Source organism: Embiotoca jacksoni, unplaced genomic scaffold (genome assembly GCF_022577435.1).
Source record: "Embiotoca jacksoni isolate LCO1_2020_lvr unplaced genomic scaffold, fEmbJac1.0.p SCAF_23, whole genome shotgun sequence".
Lineage (NCBI taxonomy): Eukaryota > Metazoa > Chordata > Actinopteri > Embiotocidae > Embiotoca > Embiotoca jacksoni.
This window is the reverse complement of record NW_027185374.1, coordinates 4,197,618-4,224,901: the sequence shown is the minus strand read 5'-3', so window position 1 is coordinate 4,224,901 and position 27,284 is coordinate 4,197,618. Positions and strand designations below refer to the sequence as shown.

The following is a 27,284-nucleotide window of genomic DNA, read 5'->3' as shown; positions in this document are numbered from 1 at the left end:
CTAACATTGGGTCAAAGACATATTTCCCCTCGTGGAAAAAAAAAAAAAGAAAAAAAGTTTGAGAGTAAACTTTATTTTCTCTACTCGACTATAGGTCATATGCAACCATATTTATTACCTTTATTATTTACATCACCGCAGCCAATCATCATCACCTTGATGAGGGTGGCTGGGTTTTTCAAGAACAGGACTAGTGACTTATCCTGCCATAAAACCTTAACTGTTACTTAAGTTCAGACCCTAATGCCCCGACTCACTGTTTAACTACAAACTTGCCCAGATCACTTTTCTGCTCTGAAGACTTACCATGATGCCCCTAATAACTGCTGATACCTGTGTATAGTATTTTGGTCTCAGGTTATTCCCCTGCAGTCATTCCGATGGTACGGCACGTGTTTTAGTTCAACTGCTGATGAATAGCAGCTCCGCAAACATAAACTGACTGATAGTCAGTTTGTCTTTCTTAAACAGCGTGCACATTGCTAAGCTTGTTTAAGTGATCTGATTTTCCAAGCCGCGTTGCAGCAACCGGAAATTACGTCAGCGAAAACAAATAACTTTGTTTTTATTTTTATTTATTTTTTTACTTTATTGACTTGATTATTCAGCAAAAAAAGAGACGCAGATACGTCCAAATTAAATACCCATGATTTAGTTTTTTTTTTTTTTCCCTTTTGCTCCAGAATCAAATGCGACCTGCCTACTGCGGCTACATGCTAATACACACAACAGCAGCAGCAGCAAATGGCAGCCGGGCAGTGAGACACATGTCCCGACAGTCAAGAGTGAGCCGAAAAACAGTCACTCTGGAGCAGAGAGAGGACACATAAGCAAAATGTCTCGCCACAGAAATGTTCGAGGCTACAACTACGATGAAGGTGAGCGACTTAAAACGTGGTTGTTTAGCGCCGGATAAAACGTTAGGCCAAGGCCCCAAAGCGCTAGACGCTAAGCTAAAAAAAACAACAACGTACAGCTATTGTTATATACGGTATATTTCCCACCCTCTGACCTTATAGACGTGTTAAGTCACTCACTAAATCGGTCCAAAAAAAAAAAAAATGCAAGTTCAATATTTATAGAAAATAACATGTCTCCCTGTCTTAGTTTATTTTCATCGCAAAGTTGCTGACAAGGCAGAGTGACAGCTGCCACGAAGGGGCTGCACTACAGCTGCATTTTTGTACCACCGGTATGTTTTCTGTGAGGCAAAGCAAAAGGAAGACCAGGAATGCATTTGGACCTTTTGTTCTTTTTGTTTTCATAGACTTTGACGATGATGACATATATGGACAGTCGGTGGATGATGACTACAGCTGCATATCCCCAGCAACAGGTTGGTTGACGGTGAATGCAGAATTCACGGTTCCCTAATTGGAAGCAATTAGAAGTTACATCAACTGTGTACTGGGTGTTTATTCTCACAAACGAAACAATAGCTACCTGCAATTCGCTAATAATAATAATAATAATAATAATAATTAAAAAAAAAAGGGATAATTGTTGTCTTTCAAGTTAAATGTCTAGTAAGGAATTGGTGAGATCAAATGCTCACTTGCATGACACCAACATAAACCAGATATCACATCTTATAGTTTGTTTATCCATTGAGTAAAGATGATTTTTGCCTTTTCCAGCAAATCAGTTCATTTACTCGCGTCAAGAGAGGCAAGCACCAAAAGAGGAGCGCTTAGAGGAGGAAGAATATGAAGAAGAGGATGTTCCCATGTCACCTACCATCAATCACACCCTTGACCCTCTTGATCAAGGTAAGTTCAGGCAACTGTACACTCGTTACAGATGATAGAAATTTGTGACTTTTACCTTTTTGATTTTTGTGTTTGAAATTTTTTTAAATTGGAAGTTTTATTTTTATGTTACTGATACATTATTCCTTGTTTAATCTGTAATTTTGTCTGGACGTCAAATACAGTGTTCATCTAACCTGCATATTGTACTCTGTAGCCAAGCTCTACTCCTGTCTGGACCATATGCGGACTGTGCTGGGAGACGCAGTGCCAGACTCCGTCCTGACCCAGGCCGCTATAAAAAGTGGATTCGACCCCCAGAAGGCACTGGATGCAGTTCTGTCTGAAGACACCAAAACAGCCCCGATTACCAGAAGCACCGCTGAGGAGACAGCTTCAGTAGCGAGAGTCAACCAGGACAAACCGCCGCTTCCACAAAGAACCAGACAAGAGGCCACAGCTGAAAAAGGTACGCCTGGAGTGGATCAAAATATCATCATTTTCCTGGTCAACAATTTTTCCCCTTGATGGATCATTTTAGGAGGATGTTTATTCTTGGCATTCAAAGGGTTTCTCCAGTTTTGAACTATAACTAAAAATTATTAACATATGAATATTATTGTGCAACCAATAAAGTTCTCTGCATATGTATTACCTGTTCATCAATTAATAGTATAAACCGAAGTTCCCAGTCTAACACTGTTACTTCAGAAGATACTTGAACAAAACATCATTTTAAGTAGTATTGTATACACGAATGCCTAACAGACACGGACATTTATCATATGCGGTGACACGTTTCAGTTATGCAAATGAAAATATTTAACAAAGTGCCTTCTTGTGTTTGTTTTTTTTCCCTCTGGTTCTTGGTACGATTCATCTGACTTTTGCTCTGTGGTCCTGTGGTCGCTCCTCTTCGACAACTGCACTTGGCTTTCGTAAGGTAAGGAGCCTGCCTGTCCACTTCTCACACAGGCATTTCATCCAAGGCACATAAACCCCAGACTGACCTGCACACACAACCAAGTGCACCGAAATTATGTCAATCTAGGGCAGACCCAGTATTTAGCGGTTATGAAAATCAACATTTTAACCTTAAAAGTATTAATCCAGACTTTAGTAGTGGTACCAGTCTGGCGCAGCTCATGTCTGAACAACAACGTAAGGGGACAGGAGTAGCTGACGCGTGGCGAGGTTCGGCTGTTACCTCATTAAGCGCTTTTACCATAGGAGCTAATTCACCGCCGTCCATCATATCTAGCCAGAATAGTCTTTCACTGGGAACATTGGCATCTTTAACTATGTCTGCAGCATCTCGCACCTCGGCTCCCTCCATCCTTTCAGTTTCACTGAGTGATCTGTCACTAAGCAACCCCAGGATAACAACTGCAAGCTCTTCTGTGGCTCCTCCTGCTGGGTTTGGGAGTCTCAGTTCTGTCCTGCAGAACAGTCAGCACTCAGTGGCAGCTGAGGCAAGAGGCAAAGCCATAGTGGGTGATCCTATAGGAAGCACATCATTGGCTGATTTAATCCAGGAGCACTCAAACTGCAGCCCAACTTTCAGTAACTCCCTCCCCACTCTCCAAGGCAGTATACCTTCTGTAACGAGTCCCAGAATGGCTTCCTCAGCTCAAACACTCTCTCTGTCTGAGCTTGCGTCACAGCATCAAAACCGGAGGATTCACTCTCGGCCACAAAGCACTGAAACACCCTCAAACACTCTCTCCTTTTCTAAAATAACCAACATTACTCCCCCATACCTGGGTGGGACTGTCTCATTGTCTCAGCTCGCCCTGCAGCATCAAACCAACAGTTCCTCAACCTCCCAACAAGCTGTCAGCACTGAATCTCCAGCAAATGCACTGAAGCAACCACCACCTGGCTTCTCTGAGCTGCTCTCTTTGTCACATTTTGCGTCTGAACACAAAGGCAAAACCTCAACCACCTCAAATGGGTCAGAGTACTCCCTCACCTCGCTCCTTTCACCAGCAAAACCAGAGAGGGTTGTTGTGCTGTCAGGAAGTACTACGGAGGGTGGGACAAAGTGTAAACTCAACCACAAACCATACCACCGAATCTCCAGGCCGCCTAAGCCGTGCCAGACTATTGATTTGAGTTCACTCATGGCCCAGTCACATGGAGGAGGCCCCGGTCAGCTCGACAGCGACCTCCCTTCACCATCGTCTCCACCTCCTGTTTTTGCACGACCTTCAGTATTTGCGATCACTTTGTCATTTCGGAGCCACAGACCACAGAAGAGGACGAGAAACGTATTGAAGGGAAAAATCAACGGTCTGAGGACAGGAAGTGGTTACCAGGCCTTCCTCTGTAAATCCCAGGACCAACCCAAAGAGCAGCTCACCCCGCTCCTACCGATTGCACCTTTCCGCTTCGACACACCTTCACCTGACGACATTGTTCGCACTAATCAGAAGAAAGCTTTCACAAGGTAGAACTACGGAAAGCACTGAATTCAGCTGCGTGCAGGTTGGTGCTAATCTGACTGTCTGGATGAAAACCTCAGAACTTTCTGGGGGCCTTTGCTCCTCCAACTGAACTAAACTCAAAAGGATGCAGCACTCGGGGCGGCCAGTCCTTCCGAGTTATTTTAGCTGTCCTGCAATCAGTCAAGTGGAGTAAAGAAACCTTTGTGACCAACAGTATAACAGAATGACACATTCCCTCTGATAGCAGCTAATCGCTACTTAGGAGCAGTATTAATGTATTTCTTTTTTATAGCAAAAACATAAAATGACAATGATGGTTGAGTTAAGCAGGATAGAAAATCTTCAATCTCTCTGGCAACTTGAAAAGCGAAGTAAATTTTCAAGAAACTTAGTATTTTAAGAACTTTTAGAACACATTTTTTTTTGGGTGATTAGCTTTCTTTCCCTACATTTTAGAATTTGAATCTTTATTTTGGTATGCTTCAATGGCCGATGGCTTTTTAATTTTTGTATGACCACAAAGTAAGGAAAATTCAAGTATATCTCTTTTGGTAAGGTGTCTTTTCTAGTCTGAGCTGCATGAACTCTCAAAAACGAAAAACGAGAAAAAAAAGAAAAAAAAAAAGAGGTTGACTTTGTTTGCAGGTGTGCGCCGCAGCTATTGGAATATGGATCAGTTAACCATTGTGCTGGTTTACTGCTGCCTGTGTTTGAGATCATGAGGTTGACTTTTTGGTTTGTAGGACACCTGGAGATTTTCCCATGAAGGAACAAGAACACAGTCGTGCACGTGCATACAGACACACAGAGAAGTTAATGCTTTTTCTATTTAATATTAAAAAAAAACAATTGTTTCATTTGAATGCAAGCGCCATGAAAGGAAAGTGTGCAGAATGAGACTAAATAAATGCCTTTAAATATTTAGTCAAAGAGTTTAATATGATGATGGTACACATGGGATTGATTTATAGTGGGGGTGTCTTCACACACTGCCACAGCTTAATTTGCCAATTTTGAAATAAAGATGACTGAATTTATGTACTCTGAATGCGCCTCTGTCAAGGTGTGCCCTTCAGTTTGTGTTTGCTTATATATGTAAAACCATAAATATGAGTATAGTTTGTAGGACTATGCCATATCATATCTTTCATGATAGTATTAGCATCATTTTAAATATGATAAAGAAAATCAAATAGGGACAAAGCCAATCCTTATTGCCGTTATGACATCATACTGTTGCACAGCCTAATGGTATGACATCATACTGTTACAGAGCGTAACGGTATGACGTATGTAATGTCCAAATAGCAACGACAAACATGGCTGAAAGCGGCTCCACATTGGAGGAGTTAGTTCCAATAAGGAGAGCGACTTCAGTAGTGTGGAAGTGGTGTTGTTACAAAATATTAGATGTAAAACAAACCATGGTAATGTGTTAATTTTGATTTTGAATGAATGAGAAAATATTTTTCAGTATTTTGTCGAGAGTATCGTCGCAGAAATCCCCAGAAATATGATATGATTTTAGGACCATATTGTCAAGCCCCAGTAGTATGTACATTATGGTTGTATAGTAAAAAGCCAATTCTTAATTATGAACGACTGGCATTACTGTAATAAAGGGGTAATGAGGGTAGAGATTAGCGTGCGTCCATTTATAAAGTAATGTTTTTGGGTAGAGAACTGCATTTGGTGTTTGTTGCAATATTTACGTTTTTTTTTTTTTTTTTAAAGAGCTAGGCCAAAGATTGTAATAGTATTTTATATTTTTACTCTGAGTGACTGAGTAGTTGATTTGAATGAAGAATATTGCCATTAAAGAAATGACTGTTTAAGACTTTAGGCTGAATGCAAACAACTTCAAAACTCGGTAGAAAATACCACATACTAACAGCCACAACTTTATTAGACCAATCGTTTGCAGTCTTTTAACCCCAAAATTCTCCTTGAGGTTGCCGCCAGCACGCCGGTCTGTGCTCATGAGACAAGGGAGGAAGATGAGGGATAATGTCAAACTTTCCTTCTGGTTTCGTCATTGTTCTCTTTGGGTGAAGAAGAGGTGCGGTTTGGGTTGGATGTGTGAAAACGTTATACAGGTGCAGAAAGCTGAGCGAACTGGACCCTCAGGGTGTCAAACATAAACTGGTGAGCCCGAAGGACATGATAAATAATAAAAGGGCAGATAGTGATAATAACGACAAGTCAAACATTGGAAGTCTTAACAGGTTTTTCGGTGTGCAATGCGTGTGGTCCAGGGAGCATCGTGTTTGGAAAAGGTTAGGAGTATTAGGGATGCTGTGGTCTGTTTAGTGAGTGAAGATGAGCTCCACAGTGTTTTTAGATTGTGCTTTCAAACCAAGAAATAAGCAAGTGGCTTATTGACAAATAATTTTGTCCAGCAGCTGTTTTGTCCTTTTTCTTTTAAGGCGAGCCATTGTGTGGGTTTGAGCAGGAAGCGGCACTCTTGGAGAAAATGTCATACCGACCACACGTCGGCTTGCCTCAGCAGCCGATCATCTTACTCTGCGTGTGTCTGAGTGTGTGTTTTTTTTTCACTCTGTCTCTCGCACCACCTACGTAGGAAAATCTGATCACGTCTCTCAACTTTCACAGCTTTGTCAAAGGCCGTGACATCAAATCTTTGACAGGCTCTGCATCTCTGCAAGGCGTACATGTTGCACAAACATTGTATTGTTGTGATGTGGTGCCAGCACTGGAAACTACCATTTTACTCACAGCAAATGGTCAAAAGAAAGCAGGCCCATTTGGACTTCCATGTCATGAGTACTGCTGCTTTCTTGTGGTGCAGTATGTTAAAACACAACAGGCTTAGAAGGAAATAGGACTCCTGACTTTAAATGGAAAAAAGCTGCACTCACGTAGCAAGAAAATCAAGAATTGACCTTTTGTTCTGTGGCTAAAGGCAAGTTTAATCTGGAGGTTTTAAGGGCACACGCAGTGACTTCAGAAATTAGTGGTTTGTTCATCATCTACATTTTGTCCTGTTGTGGCCTGATTGTTTTTTTTCATGTGCTTTAATAACAATGGCACATTTCAAATGTCTGATTTTGATGGTCCTCCAACCCGAGCTTCTTGTTGAGCCTCATTGATTAGCCGCCGATGCTTCTTGCCTATATTTATGTTAATATGATACAGATCTGGAAGGTAGAATCACTCGTTTGTACCTTTGTTTGGTCAAGTTGGAAATGAATAGGGATGTTTTAAAGTTACTACAAAGATTTGAATTCAAATTCAATCTCGTGCTCTGCCTCTGTAGGGCTGTGTGTAAAATCACACTCTTGTTTATTTCACAAAACTCAGTAAGTTGCAGGTTGTGTCCCATAATGTTTGCTGATTTATTTGGCACCATGTAGCACATAGTGTACAAACATAGTGTTTTTGACAAAACCCAAACCCCCGAAAATCTATTATATTGAAGCATCCTGTAAAACTAAAAGGCCGCTGCTTCCCTGAACTCCAAAGATTTCCCTGACATCAGTGATTTTCTGCTGTTTATGTGCAGCTGAGTCATTGTCATGAAATCATATTGAATTGTGACTCAAAATGGAAATTTCCATAGGCGTTATCTTTCAGCCTTATTATCCATGAGAATCATCGCCATACCTAATAGGAATACTGTCAGTCATTGTATAATTAAGTTAAACAGCAGAGACCTGGTGACAAACTGGATGTACAAAATGTCCCTGAGAATAGGTGAAGTTATTGCATTTTTTGGGGGGAATAACCTAAATCTGAATTTGCCTTGACATACACATAACTCTCAATATATAGTTCTGTTTTGAAATCTAAAAACATGCACAGTAGGTGAGAGTTTTAAGGGAGCGGTATGACTCGAGGTTGACTTCTCCCACCTACTCGGTTATCTTTAATGAAATGTTCAGTGGTGTTACTGAATGTGTGTGTGTGACTCATCCTGAAAGGGGTCAGATGGCACAGTCTCATCTTTTTTTCACAGTCATTTTCATTCATGTCTTTAAGTGTCTTTCAAATCTGAATGAAGTTTGAACTCCCAGTTTGGCTCACCGATATATCCATTTGGCTTCGATGTGCAAACGAGTGCCAAATTGTGCATTTTTAACCCAAACATAGACTGTAGCAGGGAATTTGATTTCATCATATCATGGTTCCTAGATTTAAAACTTAAATTGAGCCTTCATTGTTGGTGGCACATGGTCCCTCTCCCTGATGACATGTGTTTAACAGTATGAATCTGAGATAGCTAACCTTTTAAACAGTTACATTAAACCAGACTCGGATAAAAAATATTTGACTCACTCAATGTGTTTCCCCTAGTTTCCCCGCCACCTCAGAAGATGTGGAAGGTGAACATAACTCTTGTCTTCCACAGCCTTTAGCGTCCTCAAGTGGTAGGGAGTCTCATAATCCACTTTTTTCTTCACATAATTATCTTTTTTTTTTTTTTTAATTATTAGTTAAATATTTTTGAAATACTTCTGCTTGAATCCAGAAAATCATTTATAATACAATATATAGATGTTATTAAACTTGCATAAAAACATTAAAGGTACTAATATTTATGCCTTATTTATAATATGAATACAGCACCCGAGTAGGTCTCCCGCTCTTGGGTCTATAACGCCCCACCTGGTCCTGTCAATCACCCCATTACTTAATCTTTCGTTTTTGTTATTTTACTAATGCCTGCGTGTGCGTGTACATGTGCGTGCGTGTTTGTATTTGGATGGAGGAGGGCGGGTTTACTATTTGCATATCCTGGGCGTACTCCTCTTATCCTGTGCTCGGTTGGGCCCTTGGGCCAAAGTGTACAGATGACTCACTCATTCTTAGTGACTACAAGGGACCCCTGTGCTGGAGAAATCCTGGATGGGAAGATGCCAGTTGTTTGCCTGCTAGTCCAAACAGTGTTGAAGAGATCCTGCTTTGGAGCCTGCTTGCACTGAATAGTTGTTCTCGTGGCGTCCTCGTCTTAAAGCTGCCCTGAGGCTAGCTACCAAAAGAAAAAAAAAAAAAAAAAAATCAGCTTTCAACTCGGTTGTTTGCAAAGGGTATTACAGTGTTTTGACAGAGCAACATGTTCGGTAGTTAAATAGGGGGTTGTATATTGCTTAAGACCTTAAGGGCGCATGGGTGTGTCTGTGTATATGTTTAACCCTAGGTTAAAATATAGAAGTGGCGATCTAAAGAAACCCTTGAGATACTTTTGTTTTAATGTTGTTGGGTTTTTTGAGGTTTTTGAAAATGTAAATTTCTTAGCTGATCCCAAAAGGCCTTATTATAATTGCCCTAATGAAATCATGTGTTTCCCAGTGTGAAGTGCACACCGGCCGGTGTCCCGTTTGAAGCAGCTGGTAGAAAAACTCCACGTCACTGTTTAGGGGCAAGAAAAGCCCCCAGCTGCAGGAAGAACCAAAATTCCCCAGTGACTACTTTTTCCGTCTCATGTTGCTGCTCACTGCAGGACAGATAAAACTTGATCTATGCTGATTTCAGTGATGATACTGGCATGGGTAGATTAGATCTATCTATTGTCATTTCTTAAGTACAGCTTGCAGTTTGTAGTTTCAAGTTGTTGGTTTTTTTTAATGAGAAGATTTTATGCAGCTCTGCCTTGGTTTTCCCCATTTCCCCCATTTTGAGAAGATATGGATCACTGTGTGGGAATAAACAGCATGCAGATGGCACCACTTTACAAAGGGAAAAAGCCGTATCAAAGTGCAGTGAGCTGTCTCATGTGCATCAGTGTGTTAGAGTGAAGGGGACTTTTTCTGTAATGCAGGAGGAGTCATTCGGAGAATGCTTTGCTCGAGAAAGTCCATTAATAATTCTGTTGAATCACACCTCTTTCCTCTCATTTTCTCTCAGGGTATTTTTTTGTGATGAATAAACTGCATAAAACACATAGGGGACATACAAAGTATTAGTATAATTTATGAAAGGGGTTTGATTAAAGCTGCAAACTGAAAAAAATATTTTTGTAAAGAAGTCATGGCTGACTAATGTCAAAGAAAAGCAAACACTCAAGCAATTAACGTGCAATAGCTAAAATGTTACAAAATAAATAAATTTGGATATTTTGTGGGCTTTTTTTTTTTTTTGCAACCAACATCACTTTTTAAAGTTGTAACATATCGATTCTTGAGCAAATGTGGATGTTCGTGTGTGATCACACATCCATTCACCTCCAGCCCTGCACTTGCTGATGTGACACTTTTTTTCTTTTTCACAAGATTCATTCTGCGAAACGCTGTGTCACGCTGCTCTATTTATGTGGAGACAGGGGGCAACGGCCACTTCTGAAATTAACCCTTTCTTTACCAGGATGTCATTGACACATACAGATGCATTCATAGTGTGCAGCTGTGCAGCCCAGTCTAAATGAATCAGTAGCAGGTTGATATGACTGGGACTGGTGGCCATTTGGGACTGGGATGACAAAGCAATGACCTCAGCACGTCTCGCTGCTACAGAATATGGGCTACCAATCAGATAGATAGGAGGCTCAGTATGCAACTGACTGAGAGTGCACTCTCTCTGCTCTCAAAAATATACAGTGCATCCGGAAAGTATTCACAGCGCTTCACTTTTTACACATTTTATGTTACAGCCTTATTCCAAAATGGATTAAATTCATTTTTTCCCTCAAAATTCTACACGCAATATCCCATAATGACAAAGTGAAAATAGTTTGTTTAAAATGTTTGCAAATCTATTAAAAATAAAGAACGAAAATATAACGCGTACATAAGTATTCACAGCCTTTGCTCAATACTTTGTTGAAGCACCTTTGGCAGAAATTACAGCCTCAAGTCTTTTTGAGTATGATGCTATAAGCTTGGCACACCTATTCTTGGGCAGTTTCTCCCATTCTTCTTTGCAGGACCTCTCAAGCTCCATCAAGTTGGATGGGGAGCGTCGGTGCACAGCCATTTTCAGATCTCTCCAGAGATGTTCAATCGGGTTCAAGTCTGGGCTCTGGCTGGGCCACTCAAAGACATTCACAGAGTTGTCCCGAAGCCACTCCTTTGTTATCTTGGCTGTGTGCTTCGGGTCGTTGTCCTGTTGGAAGATGAACCTTCGCCCCAGTCTGAGGTCCAGAGCGCTCTGGAGAAGGTTTTCATCAAGGATGTCTCTGTACATTGCTGCATTCATTTTTCCCTTCATCCTGACTAGTCTCCCAGTTCCTGCCGCTGAAAAACATCCCCACAGCATGATGCTGCCACCGCCATGCTTCACCGTAGAGATGGTGTTGGCCAGGTGATGAGCGGTGCCAGGTTTCCTCCAAACATGACGCTTGGCATTCAGGCCAAAGAGTTCAATCTTTGTTTCATCAGACCAGAGAATTTAGTTTCTCATGGTCTGACAGTCCTTCAGGTGCCTTTTGGTAAACTCCAGCTGGGCTGTCATGTGCCTTTTACTGAGGAGTGGCTTCCGTCTGGCCGCTCTACCATACAGACCTGCTTGGTGGAGTGATGCAGAGATGGTTGTTCTTCTGGAAGGTTCTCCTCTCTTCACAGAGCAACGTTGGAGCTCTGTCAGAGTGACCATCGGGTTCTTGGTCACCTCCCTGACTAAGGATCTTCTCCCCCGGTCCCTCAGTTTGGCCGGGCGGCCGACTCTAGGAAGAGTCCTGGTGGTTCCAAACTTCTTCCATTTACGGATGATGGAGGCCACTGTGCTCATTGGGACCTTCAATGCTGCAGAAATTTTTCTGTACCCTTCCCAGATCTGTTCCTCGATACAATCCTGTCTCGGAGGTCTACAGACAATTCTTTGGACTTCATGGCTTGGTTTGTGCTCTGACATGCACTGTCAACTGTGGGACCTTATTTGCAAAAATTTCAAAAAAATGTATTTCACGTTGTCATTATGGGGTATTGTGTGTCGAATTTTGAGGGAAAAAAATAATTTAATCCATTTTGGAATAAGGCTGTAATATAACAAAATGTGGAAAAAGTGAAGCGCTGTGAATACTTTCCGGATGCACTGTACACTTTGCATGCCAGCGCCCTACTATGACCAGTAAATACTCATCAGCTGTATCTGCGTTAACATCATAGGGGTGTACGTAGCTAAATGAGCTATGTATGTTTAAAAAAAAAAAAATTATGTTATTAAACAATATAAAGGGTAAAAAAAAAACAACAACATTAAGCTTAAATGATTATGTTGTGGGTCTCCACGCTTACACAAGTGGTGAATCTGAGGCTCTATTAACTGTAACTATAAAGTTATTGAAAGTGTGAACATTTGCACTTGGATGATCTTATATACAGTTACCTTGGTCGGACAAATCTGTGGAACGAATGCTTCTGTCTTGTCCCGGTTGGAAGAAGGAGCACTGTTGAGTGCAAGCAGATGACCTATTTATCATGCAGTGAAGACCATTTCTAAGTCCTCTGAGAAAAAAGTAGTTTTCTCATGTCAAAAGTGTTTTTTGTGTTTTATTTATATATTTATGTCATGGTGGTCAAAGACGCTTTGCAGAGTTAAAGTGATCCAGGAAAACCATAGAATGGAAAAGCCGTATTATTCTCATGTCAGTGTTGATGACGTTGAGTCATGGATGCCATTATTTTCTTCTTTTTTTTGTTGTCGTTCCTTTGTTTTGCAGCTAAAAGCAGAGATGCATCTCACAATAAACTGGACTCAACTGAAGTTGTAGCCAAAGTGGCCCGCATGACCATCTCTGGCAAGAAGCAGACCATGGGCTTTGATGTTCCCAGGTATCTAAAACCCCTCTGCTCTCATCTACACACTGCTCTTAAAACTGTGAAATGATATTTCAAATCCGGTATTATTTACTATGAAAAGTAGTAGGTGCTAACAATTTTTTTCGTTTAGTTGTTGGTGAGCATTGCTTTTCATCTAACGGTGTGTTCAAGTCTTGGTGAAGCTGAGCTCTCTATTTCTGTATACATCAGTACTTCGAGACATCATTTCCGTGTGTTTTGGACACATGTTGTCTTATAATGTGATTAAACTTCACATTCTGTCTTCAGCACAGGGGAGAACGGCGTCGTCGCTACTTCAGCGCGCCGAGGCGGCAGCCCTGAAAACGCCACCGTGACACCTGCCGCCGAGGCCGCCTCCAAACGTCCGGAGACGCCGCTGAAAGGGACGAATGGGGACGAACCCTCCACAGGTCCCACCCCAAGCCGTTCATCGGGGAAGGCTCGGCAGGCCATCAATGTCAAAGCCGAGCTGGAGAAAAGACAGGGGGGCAAACCTCTGTTAAATCTGGTAGTTATAGGTAGGATGAAAGTACATGAGTACACAAAACTACACATAACAACTAACATAAGACGTTATTACACCTTAAAGCATATTAATGGATCAGCACAATTAACAGGGATGTACAAACTTATGGAAGAATTATGCTCACTTCCATCCTCATTTGCTGCTTGCTTTAAGATATACAGTAATACTGTATCCTTTTTAGACTGACTATTTGTATACATTAAGAACAAGTTGCTATGTGGAAGATCAGAAGCATTTCATGTCAGCATTTCACAGTATTTTTACTTGGAGTTACATTTTTATACTTCTTGTCAGTCTCAAAATATAGCTGAGAGAATATGATAAAAAGCAGAGCAGGGTTTCCCTCCATAATCTTGAATTGGTCTCGGCTGTCTGATGTTTCCGTTTACATTTGGGTCAGTTGATCATTTTGAAGTTCCCCCTTTCTGGTGACTTTGTTTAGTGCTTACATGTCAAAGTAAATGAGTCGAGCTTCAGGCCAGCACAGTTGCGCAATCATATTTTCTCATTCTCAGTTACACCAGAAAAAGTGACTTGGTAGTTTCAGAAGTGCAGATGATTCTAGTTTCCCACAGCCTATGAAACCTTTCGTTTTTACCACGGTCCTCTCCCTTCCTCCTCCCCCAACATCAATCCTTGTTCCCTCTTCTGTCGGCCTCCCTGCACTTGTGCAATTCTAGTCATTTCCTGCTCCCGTCTGTGGTTTCCCTTTGCCATGTTTTTTTTATCTTCTCTCGTCCTCTACCTGTCTTATCTTTCTGAGCACATTCTTCCTCTTTTCTTTATCTTTCCCTTGCTCCATCCCTCCTCGGCATCCTCTTAACAAACTCCGAGCCCATTTTGTGTTCCCATTACTCTTTAGCGTTATTACATTTTTCTCTTTTTCTCTGCAGGTCACGTGGATGCAGGTAAGAGCACACTGATGGGCCACTTGCTTTATCTACTCGGCAACGTCAACAAGCGCACCATGCACAAGTACGAGCAGGAGTCGAAGAAGGTGGGAAAAGCCTCCTTTGCCTACGCTTGGGTTCTGGATGAAACCGGCGAGGAGAGGGACAGGTAATGAAACTACCTACATGGTCCTTGTAGTTACAAAGTCAAAGTAAACATGTATTTGTGCAGAAACCCTACACACATTATTTCTGATTATGTGCTTTTGTTATATAATATAAACGTGCCACTATTCCCTACATGTCTCCGCCACTTTAAAGGCAGACATCTGGTTTGTCCACATGACGTCCCTCCAGCTGATAGGGATCGACTGTCTTGCTCAAAGACATGTGGTGTGAATGCTTACCTCAATGCAATCTTGTCCGTCTGTGTGCTTCTTGTTGATAAAAAACAAATCTTGTGTCCACTAACTGATTACTAAGTTACTGAGATAACTGGTACTGGCAGTTGATGGCAACAAAACATCACCTTGTCCTGAGGATCTGGGATCTGGTAAAACAAAGCTTGCTTATTGGAAGGACAATTAATTTTTTAGACCATTTAATTTTTTTTTTTTTTTTTTTTTTTTTTTTTTAATTAAAATAGTGTCGTCATTGATTTGTACTCTGTTTTAACATTGTAAGCTAGATAAGGTACAGACTGATGTTAGCACCAGGTAAATTATTATTATTATTATTATTATATTTTTATGTCTTCTTGCTAAAACTTTGATATCACTAGTAAAAATGACCGTAAGGAACAAATCAAAACAAAACGATTATGAACATACAGAGTCTGGCAACTCGGTTAGAGTACAGCTTTTAACAATGAGGACTATATGTTGTTGTTGTTGCGAGTTGGTTCCGACTTGCCCTCTTATTACCAGAGTGAAACGGAAGTGAAATACGGCAGAAACAGAAAGTGACTTGGGTGGGAATCCATATTCACTTATCAGTAACTTCTGAAGCAAATGTGTAATATTTCAGAGCCTCGCCCTCCACAAGATGTTGCCAGTGATCAGGAATGGATCAGAGCTTTAAAACTATATTTCCATTTGAGGGTATCCAGCTACTCGGGACTTTTTTGTCTGCACAAGTTTCACACTTTTATACAAATGTTTTTCTCCATTTCAGGTGATGTGTTTTTTTTCGTAATGGTTATATGAAATCAACCCTGTGAATTATTTGTGTTCTGTCCCAGAGGTGTGACGATGGACGTAGGCATGACGAAGTTTGAGACGAACTCTAAAGTGGTGACTCTGATGGATGCACCAGGCCACAAAGATTTCATTCCCAACATGATCACAGGAGCTGCACAGGTATACCAGACAAAATTCTTGGAACCGCCTGAACTATGCAAATGAATCAAGCCAGTGAATGAGGGTATCAATGTGCTGTAATGACAGAGGATGAGGAACAGTCAGTATTTGAGTGATAGAAATGGCCATTGGGAGCGAGGCTCAAAAGCACAATGGGGGTGCAGGCTCAGCAAGTTTGAGTTAAGATTACTTTTTGAAACTGTATTTTTTTTTATTCAGGATTTTAGTTACCCTTATTGTTACAAAAATGCAAAGAAATCAAAGTTTGAGAGCTAAATATATGTACGGTTCAATACTTGTAAATATATATTCATAAAAGTAGTACTAATGTAAATTTACAGTTATACTCCTGAGCAAAGAGCCAGATTAAATATATCTAAAATTTACATGGTTAATGATAAATGTGATGCAGTATAGGAGTGGGTGATATGGATAAAAATCTGTTATATACTGCAACATTGATGTATATTATATATTCAGACACATTCATGAAAAAAAAAAAAGTAAACTGTTTATTGATCGCCCAACACTAATGTAATATCATGAGATATTTTCAACTCCTCCGAATCTAAAAGTTCAGTTCAACTGTCTAAGATGTTCTAAATTGATCCCCCAGCATCTGTCTGACTTTGCAGACCTCTTGATTAAAATGGCCCTCTGACATGTTGCCACACCCGTCAGGATGATCTGCAGTAACCCTGGTGGTTTTGGGTGTTGGTGTCAAGGTGTTTTTGTAGTTATGGGTGTGCTCGTCTGTCTCCGTTTTGGGGATCTCTAGTAATTTATCTTTTAGCCATATGACTGTCCTCATGTTTAACCTATTCATGTGACTAAGGGGTTTCTGTTTGAAGTAAGTCTAGATGTCAGTCTGTCACGTATCACAAAGTTTCAGAGGGTGTTTCTCTGTCTGTTATCGTCACCAATAAAACACCTGTTCATTAATTCAAAAGAAAAAAAAATACTTTCTAACACAGTACTTCAATTTAAAATACCTGCTGTACAAGAACAGCAACTGCTGAATTGACCTGTTGTCCCCATTTAGATCGAGTACATGTAAAAAATAGAATTCAAATGCATTCCGATAAACGGTAAATTATAGGAATTGTGTATGTTGTGTTCTAGTGGCTAGAAGTTTTTCATGCCTGAATTTGTCTCTGTGAAGAGTTAAAGCAGCACCAAATGTGTTAAAGATGCTGTAAAGTAGAAATGAAAATGAGTTTTAAGTTCATCACACCACTGAAGTATGGGTTAACTACCCACCCAAATGAAATGAAAAAAAAAAATCACAGACAAGTATGTTAAATTAGGGTTTGAAATTGTGAGAAGATCATCAGTCTCCTCTGCTCTGAGACTGGGGGGGGGGGGGGGGGGGGGGGGGGCATGTCCTGAAGGAGCTGAAGCTCCGCCCACTCCCTGGAAGGTGTTCAGTGTTCTGTATGACAGTCCTGTGGCTGCAGTTCTTTTCCCCACTAAGCGGTCCGTCTGACATCCAACCTCTCGGTGACTTTATGCACGATGTCCCACTGGCACTATGTCTCCCTGCTTTATGAAAACACGATAGAATCAGAATTGAATTGTCCAATGAGTGAAACATACAGATGCAATCAAATCCAGCTTGTCCCCCTGAGCTGTAACACAGGAGTAAAACTGGACACCAGAGACAGCAGACAGTGAGTCTCCAACTACTTCTAACACACCTGCATTACAACAGTGGAGATAATAAGAGCGGAGGAGTTGATTTAGTTCTGTAAGGACTGCAACATTCACAACGCTGCATTACATCATTCATTACATCACATGTCAATTCAAACTTTGAACCTGCTCAGGTCAAGCCGACAGTAAGGATAAGATATCCTCTGGTCCATGTCTACCATCACCCTGACATGTAAAATACAGAGTAACATATATTATAGTTCCTTATCGTAGCTAGATGGACGGGCACAAAACAAAATCTGCGGTTATCGGAGCATTTTCCTCTGAACTCTGCTACGAGCTCAATAGAAGCACATTAGCTCCCATTTCACCAAAATAAAGTTATTCTACACCGAGTAAAATCACGTTAGCGGTTTGCACCGCGGACTAAATATAGCAGAGTTACTGTGGAAAAGTTATCTAGTATAATTATAACAAGCACACACGAACTTATGCTGAGTGGTGGACCGCCGGCAGTGGTGGACGAGACTGCCGATGGTAGCGGCGGAGACTGCCGGCGGCGCGGTGGACGGTGCCGGTGCGAGCGGAAGATGAACGCCCGTGAGGGTGAAACTCGGATCGGCTCCGCGCTGCAGGAGAAGCGGAGCGTCTGTGAACTTGGTCCGTCTCCTGTCCAAGTTGAAACTATCCGCCGTGAAATGGTCCCTGCAGAGGCCGACTTCGGTGTTAATCCTACGGTCTCCTTTAGCCGGGCTCTTCACGAAATCAATCCGACTCTTTTTCCTTCATCAGCAGGGAATTTAAATAGTGATGCAGCGCTGCTTTGGAGGTTCTTGCTTCCAGGAAAGATGCACTTGCGGGTGGAGGGAGACGTCCTGTAGCAGCTAGCTGATGTACAATAACAATCTGACTACGGCAGGAGTAGAACTGAAGTCGAGTGGGATGACCTCTTATGCAAATGAGCTCCAGGCTTTTATAGCGTTTCACCGTGTGAGAGGAGGAGCCATGCAGAAGGTTATATAAACCGGCTGTGATCTGACGTAGATAGGCTGTTGTGACGTAGATAGGCTGTTGTGACGTAGAGACGTAGATAGGCTGTTGTGACGTAGATAGGTTAGGTTTTAGCCCCGCCTAAAAAAAACCTGAGCTGAAGACAGGTGAGAAACTGTTTAACGGTCTAACTCCACATTTCAGTGCGACAAAGTTTAAAAGCTTTGCACATGCTTTCAGCGGCTCATTTCACACGTATATAATGTACCGAGAAGCAAATCTTGGAATTTGCTTTACAGCATCTTTAAAATGCAGCTGTTAAATTCCAGACTGAATAGAGTTTGGGTGATTTTTTTTTTTTTTTTTAAAGTGTGTATGATTTTAATGCTCACATCTGCCTTTTCATCTCCTGCCTCGGTCCTCTCTCCAGGCCGATGTGGCGGTTCTTGTGGTGGATGCCAGCAGAGGAGAGTTTGAGGCAGGTTTCGAGGCCGGCGGTCAGACCAGAGAGCATGCCCTGCTGGTGCGCTCGCTCGGTGTCACTCAGCTGGCTGTAGCTGTCAACAAGATGGACCAGGTGAGAGCGCTTCACCATACACCAACACACTGTGGGGATATTTTTAGAATCACACATTGTAAAGTTTATACATATTCCAACATGAGCACACCGCTAACGAATCGGTACCTTTTGAAAAATTAAGATATTTTCTAGGTGAAAATCTTGAAAACACAAAACAAGAGAAAGCCACAAAAATGTATTTTTCTGCAGGGAAGATCCAAATTAACATTCCCAAACACATTCTGGTTAAATTAGGAATGCAGCAGGATTTATTGTTCTTTCTCATGTATATACAGTGGTGTGAAAAAGTATTTGCCCCCTTCCTGATTTCTTATTTTTTTGCATGTTTGTCACACTTAAGTGTTTCAGATCATCAAACAAATTTAAATATCAGTCAAAGATAACACAAGTAAACACAAAATGCAGTTTTTAAATGAAGGTTTTTATTATTAAGGGAGAAAAAAAAAATCCAAACCCACATGGCCCTGTGTGAAAAAGTGTTTGCCCCCTAAACCTAATAACTGGTTGGGCCACCCTTAGCAGCAACAACTGCAATCAAGTGTTTGCGATAACTTGCAATGAGTCTTTTACAGCGCTGTGGAGGAATTTTGGCCCACTCATCTTTGCAGAGCTGTTGTAATTCAGCCACATTGGAGGGTTTTCCAGCACGAACCGCCTTTTTAAGGTCATGCCACAGCATCTCAATAGGATTCAGGTCAGGACTTTGACTAGGCCACTCCAAAGTCTTCATTTTGTTTTTCTTCAGCCATTCAGAGGTGGACTTGCTGGTGTGTTTTGGATCATTGTCCTGCTGCAGAACCCAAGTTCGCTTCAGATGGCCGGACATTCTCCTTCAGGATTTTTTGGTAGACGGTAGAATTCATGGTTCCATTTATCACAGCAAGTCTTCCAGGTCCTGAAGCAGCAAAACAGCCCCAGACCATCACACTACCACCACCACCATATTTGACTGTTGGTATGATGTTCTTTTTCTGAAATGCGGTGTTACTTTTACACCAGATGTAATGGGACACACGCCTTCCAAAAAGTTCAACTTTTGTCTCGTCAGTCCACAGAGTATTTTCCCAAAAGTCTTGGGGATTATCAAGATGTTTTCTGGCAAAAATGAGACGAGCCTTAATGTTCTTTTTGCTCAGCGGTGGTTTTGGTCTTGGAACTCGGCCATGCAGCCATTTTTGCCCAGTCTCTTTCTTATGGTGGAGTCATGAACACTGACCTTAACTGAGGGAAGTGAGGCCTGCAGTTCTTTGGATGTTGTTGTGGGGTCTTTTGTGACCTCTCGGATGAGTCGTCGTTGCGCTCTCGGGGTAATTTTGGTCGGCCGGCCACTCCTGGGAAGGCTCACCACTGTTCCATGTTTTCTCCATTTGTGGATAATGGCTCTCACTGTGGTTCGCTGGAGTCCCAAAGCTTTAGAAATGGCTTTATAACCTTTTTCAGACTGATAGATCTCATTTACTTTCTTTCTCATTTGTTCCTGAATTTCTTTGGATCTCGGCATGATGTCCAGCTTTTGAGGATCTTTTGGTCTACTTCACTTTGTCAGGCAGGTCCTATTTAAGTGATTTCTTGATTGAGAACAGGTGTGGCAGTAATCAGGCCTGGGTGTGGATAGAGAAATTGAACTCAGGTGTGATAAACCACAGTTAAGTTATGTTTTAACAGGAGGGGGCAAACACTTTTTCACACAGGGCCATGTGGGTTTGGATTTCTTTTCTCCCTTAATAATAAAAACCTTCATTTAAAAACTGCATTTTGTGTTTACTTGTGTTATCTTTGAATAATATTTAAATTTGTTTGATGATCTGAAACATTTAAGTGTGACAGACATGCAAAAAAATAAGAAATCAGGAAGGGGGCAAACACTTTTTCACACCACTGTATTTTATAGTTCAAATATTTGTTGTTGCTTGTCAGACTTTCTGAACATTGAAGCCTTAACACCTCTACTGTTTCTGTCAGGAGAGTGAGGTCTTAGGGAGCTGTGTGTGTGCGCGTGTGTGTGTGTGTGTATGTGCGCTTATCTGGCATGTTGCTGACACATTTCCATTTCAAAGCTGTGCTGAAGGGGAAACTTTCTCTGTGTTTTTCCATTTGCCTTTTCGTGTGTTTGCAAATCAGGTGAACTGGCAACAGGAGCGTTTCCAAGAAATCACCTCAAAACTTGGTCATTTTCTCAAACAGGCAGGATTCAAGGCGAGTTGGCATTAAGTCACTTAACATCTTAAGATAATTCCTTTTCAATATCAGTCTATCAAGTGCTGTTTCACATATTTGGCTTTGAAGAAATACTTCCTAGCTCTCATTCTGTTGATCTGTTTTCCAGGAGTCAGATGTTTTCTACATCCCCACCAGCGGCCTGTCGGGGGAAAACCTGGTTGCCAAGAGTTCAGTGTCACAACTCACCTCTTGGTACTCGAGATCCAGCCTGCTGGAGCAGATAGGTAATGCACACTTGTATATATTAAGCTGCCCAAAGCATTCTGACACTTAGACCTGGAGTTCTCTGTTTAAAAGTTACAAAAATATATACATTATAAACGTCATATACAATGACAATTAAATTGAGTCCTTTTTTTTTTTTTTAAATGAAAAACGAAAAACGTTTTGGATTTCAGCGTCTTGTATGTGAATATTTTCTGGTTCCTTTGGTCCTCCATGATAATAAACTGAACATCTTTTGGTAGTGGACTGTTGGTCGGGACAAAAAAAACCCTTTTAGACAGCACCTTTAGGCTTATGGAAACACTGCCCAACACTTCTCCCCATTGTCTGACATTTAAAGACCAAATACCCAAAGAATGATCAACGGAACAATTGATTATGAACATTGTTCATTTCAGCCCTGAAATATAAGGTCCCAAGCTGCACTTTCACACTTTCCTCATGCAAATGTGTGAATAGACATGATGAGTCATATATTGTGCTGTTAATGTCCAGCTGTAGTCAAACTGACTAGTATTGAACATTTAAAAGCTTCTTAAACTCATTCTAGAGAAGATTTTTCACTCTGCCAGGAAGTGATCAGTTGATCTAAGAAAGTTAGTAAAATCTGAGGTGGCTAAAAAAAAATCATTGTAGTTTCCCCAGTGACAGAGAAAATCACAATATTTGCAGCTGTTGTATGTTTGCTCAAATGAATGCACACAGCGCATTTGTGTTAGAATACTTTGCCCTATCTTGCAGGGGCACTATGAGTCTTGTCTGTAATTATTTAATGATGAATGATCCAAACTGCCTTTCTTCAGAACCGCCTGACAGGAGAAGGACTGAAAATATTTTTGGAAAAGCTTGTTGGCAGGGTGTCAAAACAGCAGGCGGGTGAACTAAGATGCTTAACTGCATCCTCCATTGTTTAAATATTGATAGCACTGAATAGCAATAATTTAGCTGGTTTTATACTGTGCAGCTGCAGCGTCAGTCTGGTTCTATTGTTTGACATGGAGGAATGTCCAATCTCATATTTTAGGGGGTTTTTTTCATAAAAAAAAAAAGCAAACTCGTGAGATATAATGTAAGATTTTAACCTGAATGAAATCATGTTGTCAGAAAACTTTTTATAGCCTGACAGTGTGAATGTTTCAGTTTTGAGTGGAATATTACTTCAATATGAGTCACCGCCACTATGATTGACGTGCAACTAGGAGAAGTTGAATTACAGTTTCTGCAGAGTTTTGGATTTCACACACTGCTCTTACTGTCACAGTGCTGATCTTCCAGATTCAGTCCAGTACCAAAGAAAATGATTCATCACCACTGGTCTCCAGACTCCTTCTAATAATAACTAGCCTTTCCTGACAATTACTGTTTACTTTGTCTTTTTCTGGTTTCTTCTAAAGATGCATTCAAGGCCCCACAGAGATCTGTAGACAAACCCTTCAGACTGTGTGTCTCAGACGTGTTCAAAGGTAAAGTCACTGATGCACACTTACATACTCTCTGAAATATTGTCAATGTTCTTTTTCTGTATGTTGTAAATGCTGAGAGATTGCTGAGGTTGCATTTCCTCCTTCCAGACCAGGGCTCGGGCTTCTGTGTTACAGGGAAGATTGAGGCAGGTTATATTCAGACAGGAGACAAACTACTGGCAATGCCGCCCAATGAGACCTGCACTGTTAAAGGTATGCATTCATGTGTGTTCACTGCCAAACTTGGATGGTGGCTGACTTGTAGTATTGCCTTGTTTTTTCTTTTTTTCTTTTTTAGTTTTAAATTAATATTATTTAAACAGGTGAGAAAATAAAATCCTCATCATTTTTACTATTGTACTGTACCTCTGCAGTTTCAGAAGAATATCTTAACTTTATAAATACGGGTTTTTTTTCATCGTCTTAAAGAATACCACGAAGCTTACTCAAACACGCACTGCACAATAACGTTTTTTTTTGTTTTTGTTTTTGTTTGCAATTTATTCATTATTTCTGTAACCAAAGGAGGAAATCTTAGAGCAACAGTAGTTATAATCAGAATAAAAGTAGTAAAATACACATACATGTAATGTGTTATTATTCATCAGTCTCAAAAAAGTACAGGAGACACGTCAGTCTCTGTGTACTCAGTCATCTGGGTGCACCTGTGACTGTGCATGACTTCTGTGTTAGTGATGATGAACACTGCCATCCTGTGGCCACTCGGTGAAATGCGCTCTGTCTCTGCACTGCAGGAATTACTCTTCACGATGAGGCTCTTGACTGGGCTGCAGCAGGCGACCATGTCAGCCTGACAGTCACCGGCATGGACATCATCAAGATCAAGTAAACCAATGACAATATGACAAATCACAGTGTGTTACATGCTTTCATTACCAAGTATTTAATGCTGGATTACGGTTTTTGTAGACGTTACTACAGAACTGAGTGAAACGACAGCAGTTGCGGTCCCTGTAGGTTATGCGACATATGAATCTAATAGTGGCAGTGAGACCTGCTTTGCCCTTAAATGCCGCACGACTGATTGTTTATTGATTTTATTTTCCATACGTTTGATGATTACTGCTTCCTTCCAGTGTGGGCTGCGTGTTCTGTGATCCCAAAGAGCCAATCCGAGTCTGTACTCGATTCAGAGCCCGAATCCTCCTCTTCAATATCGAGGTCCCTGTCACACAAGGCTTCCCAGTAAGTGCCAGCAAGCACACGCACGCACACACACACACACACACTATTTGCAACCTTACAACCGTGTGTCTATTTGAAATTTGTGCAGCTCTTTGCACAGTTTGTGCGTTCTTGTTAATTGTGGCTGTTTGTGTTTCCTTGCAGGTATTGTTGCATTACCATACAGTCAGTGAGCCAGCCACCATTAGGAAACTAATTAGCATTCTACACAAGAATGGCGAGGTCTTGAAGAAGAAACCAAAGTAAGTTCGGGAACGGTTTCATCAAATTGTATTTTTTATTATTTTGTCCTATCCAGTTACAAAGAGTTAATCAGCAGTTATTTTTTCCTGGATTAAAAGTGAGCAGAGAGAGAGGAGCTCTGAAACTCTTCTGTTTTGTCCTTCAACAACATCAAAATGTTGAAGTTCTGCTTTACAGTGTTTAATGTCTGTATGTGGAAAAAGAAAGTTGTGTGTTTAGGAAACCAAGTTGCGGTTTTCTGTTTTTCAAAAACATTACAAAAGCAGCATTTTATACATTTATAATAATAATAATTATAATAAAGAGCCAAATGGAAAAAAACCCCACATACAATAGAACATGTATGTGTTTCCTAACAGGGATTTCTCTGATACCATATGCTTTAAATATTTGTCTACTTTCTGAAATATGAGTCATCATTCCAAAAGAAATAATGCTTTGTAATCACAATTCTTGTTAGAACATTGAAGGACGTGTGGGTATGATATGTTTATTTCCTGTTTGTCATTACTGTTTAGGTGTTTGACTAAGAATATGAGTGCTATTGTGGAGATCCAGACCCAGAGGCCGGTCTCACTGGAGCTGTACAAGGACTTCAAGGAACTGGGCCGCTTCATGCTGCGATACGTAGGCTCCACCATTGCTGCAGGGATTGTCACCGAGGTAAAGTGCCGCTATTGTTGGAACAAAGTCCAAACTACACGTGGAGCCTGTGGAAAAATAGGCTGATGTTTAAAACTACCATCTTGTCCTCAGTCCCGTTTCCTTTCGATTTGACTTCTCTGCAGATTAAAGTATGAACAGCATTTCCATCGACGCAGGGCCAGCCGGGCAGCGCTCTGGAGACTGCACGTGGCCACTGACTTAAAGTGAACTTCCTCTAAGAGCTATGCCACTCATGCTGTCAGAGCGTCACATTCATCCATCCATTTCTCCACCCGCTGTAGCAGCTGACTGCTCTGATCAACACTAACTGCACGGACACCAACCATCTGGCGAGATGCCACAAAACAAACTCACTCAGCGCTGACATCTTGACTCGGTGGCACTGAGCCGTCGCCTCCTCTCTCGAACAGGCGCACAACCCGGCTACAACCCGGCTACTACCCGCTTCACCCCCCCCCCCCCCCCCCCCCCCGACCATTTGTCTTGTCGGTAGTTAATTCTTGTTGCTCTCAAATCTCTGTTTGATCGAGCCAAATCAATACTTTAATCCAGCTGTGAAAGACTTTCCTTCTATGCTGACATTTTCCACTGATTTATTTCGCTGTATTCCCCTTGAAGGAGTAAATCTTGACCTAAGATTACATTTACTATCCGCTTTATTTAAAGAATTGAAAGAACAAGTCCACATTTCTCTCTTACTGTATGTAAAAGCTAACATGAAAATTGAACATCCTGTTTACATCAAAACTTGTATCCATAAAATGGCTCGGCTAATCAAAAGTATGAAAGAACAAGGCGTTGTGCCACTTTGGACTTGCAGATACATACGTTTGCACCTCAAGTTCAACAGCTAAGGGGACGAGGTCTACAAATAATTAATGTTTACTCTAACTAATGTAGAGTAATTTATGAACAAGAAAGGGAGGCTTGCACAACGGGGGGGTGGTTTCCAGTAAAGCAGCTATGTGCTGATTTGGAGGGCTGATCTTTTTTTTTTTTTTTTTTTTCTTTCCTTTAACAGCATCTTCAACCGAGTGCAGTTTGGCAGTGAAAGAGCTGTCAGAAGTACAGCTGCAGAGCTGTACTGCTTTGTGGAAACAAATGATGTGAAATGACTTGCGTCCTCTTTTGGACCTTCTTGTACAGAATGGTGCACGTGTACTAAAATAATCCAACCTTGAAATATTTCTCTCTCATGCTTCGTAAACCATTAACATTGTCTGCCCTGCTGTTTGGAGACACGTGAAAGACTTTATAGATCAGTAGCTTGTGGTTTTGAGTTCTGCTTTCAAGTGTCCCTTTCTGTCAAAACAAATCCACCCGAGAAAATCGTTCAAACACCTCGAGACAGATGTACGAGCACATCACCATGAACACAGAATCAGTCTTCCAGTCTTCTATATGAAGTATGTTTGTGGTCAGAAGTTTACAGACACTTATCTTGGACATGAATGCCACGGCGATATTGGGCTTCCAATGATCTCGCAGAACTGTTGTTTTTCTGGGTCATAATAAGTGAATACTGAAAAAAACAAGAACTGTGTCCACAAGCTTTATTATATTTTGGTTATTCACCATTTTGACCCTGATAAATTCAGAAAACCCTAAATACATTTCATTTTTTTTCCATTAAAGACAAATGAAGTGTCTGTTAAAAACCGCCTGTTTGGCAGGAACAAGATGTAATTTACTTATTCGTTTACATGACATGGAAAGGTGACTTTTGCCTTGCATGTCACTTTGTACTCAGGAATGTACCTGATTATCATCTCCAGGTCCCCCTGTGACCATGAAATATGTTCACCTTTAACTTTTCGACAGAAAATAGTCTTAAAACAGAAGAGACCTGGCCTTCAGCACAAGAAACCGAATGTCAAGGCCTCATGCTAGTTTTTCTTTCTCTGGAACAAACCAATCTCACCTTATTCATTTCATGTCTGTTTTAGAGCAGTTGTTCTCAACTCTCACCGCAGGACTCAGTTTTATAAAGTCCTGAAGTCACGACCCTACAATTTATTTACATTTGACCCACTCGGACATATTTCACAAAAGTACGGTGCAGTAATACATCAACAAAAACATAAAGAAATAAGAAAAGTGCCCCAAACTGCTAATGAGACAAAACTATTTTCTGTTGTTATCATCAAGGTAAATGTAGGCTTTTAGACTAAAAGCGCAGTAGCGGAAGTTCAGTAGACTTCAAATAATAAAACATGTTCACTTCTCTTATTATTTATTTTATTTTTTTCACACACATCCCACTTTTGAGAAGAACTCTTCATGGCAACCGTCACCGACAGACGCATTTCACAGTTTTATGTATCCTAATTGTAG

At 41.0% G+C, this 27,284-nt stretch overlaps 1 protein-coding gene across 4 annotated transcripts; it reads left to right on the top strand.

Annotated features, from left to right (window-relative positions):
- The first annotated feature begins 708 nt into the window (after nt 1-708).
- On the top strand, nt 709-26,133 carry hbs1l (HBS1-like translational GTPase). 4 transcript variants are annotated; one of them, XM_069158325.1, is made up of 18 exons: nt 712-878; nt 1,268-1,336; nt 1,638-1,769; nt 1,966-2,217; nt 12,810-12,921; nt 13,198-13,448; nt 14,350-14,515; nt 15,587-15,704; nt 18,778-18,924; nt 21,049-21,123; nt 21,254-21,371; nt 22,767-22,835; nt 22,944-23,048; nt 23,591-23,681; nt 23,933-24,041; nt 24,186-24,283; nt 24,803-24,947; nt 25,073-26,133. In XM_069158325.1, the coding sequence occupies exons 1-18, from the start codon at nt 836-838 to the stop codon at nt 25,082-25,084; spliced, it is 2,112 nt and encodes a 703-aa protein (XP_069014426.1). In that variant the 5' UTR covers nt 712-835; the 3' UTR covers nt 25,085-26,133. The 4 variants fall into 4 exon arrangements, with proteins under 4 accessions (XP_069014428.1, XP_069014427.1, XP_069014426.1 ...); XM_069158328.1 differs by lacking the exons at nt 712-878; nt 1,268-1,336; nt 1,638-1,769; nt 1,966-2,217 and adding an exon at nt 4,201-5,007; XM_069158327.1 differs by lacking the exons at nt 12,810-12,921; nt 13,198-13,448; nt 14,350-14,515; ... (9 more) ...; nt 24,803-24,947; nt 25,073-26,133 and adding exons at nt 2,697-4,235; nt 4,939-5,236 and having other exon boundaries at nt 709-878.
- The last annotated feature ends 1,151 nt before the right edge of the window (nt 26,134-27,284 follow it).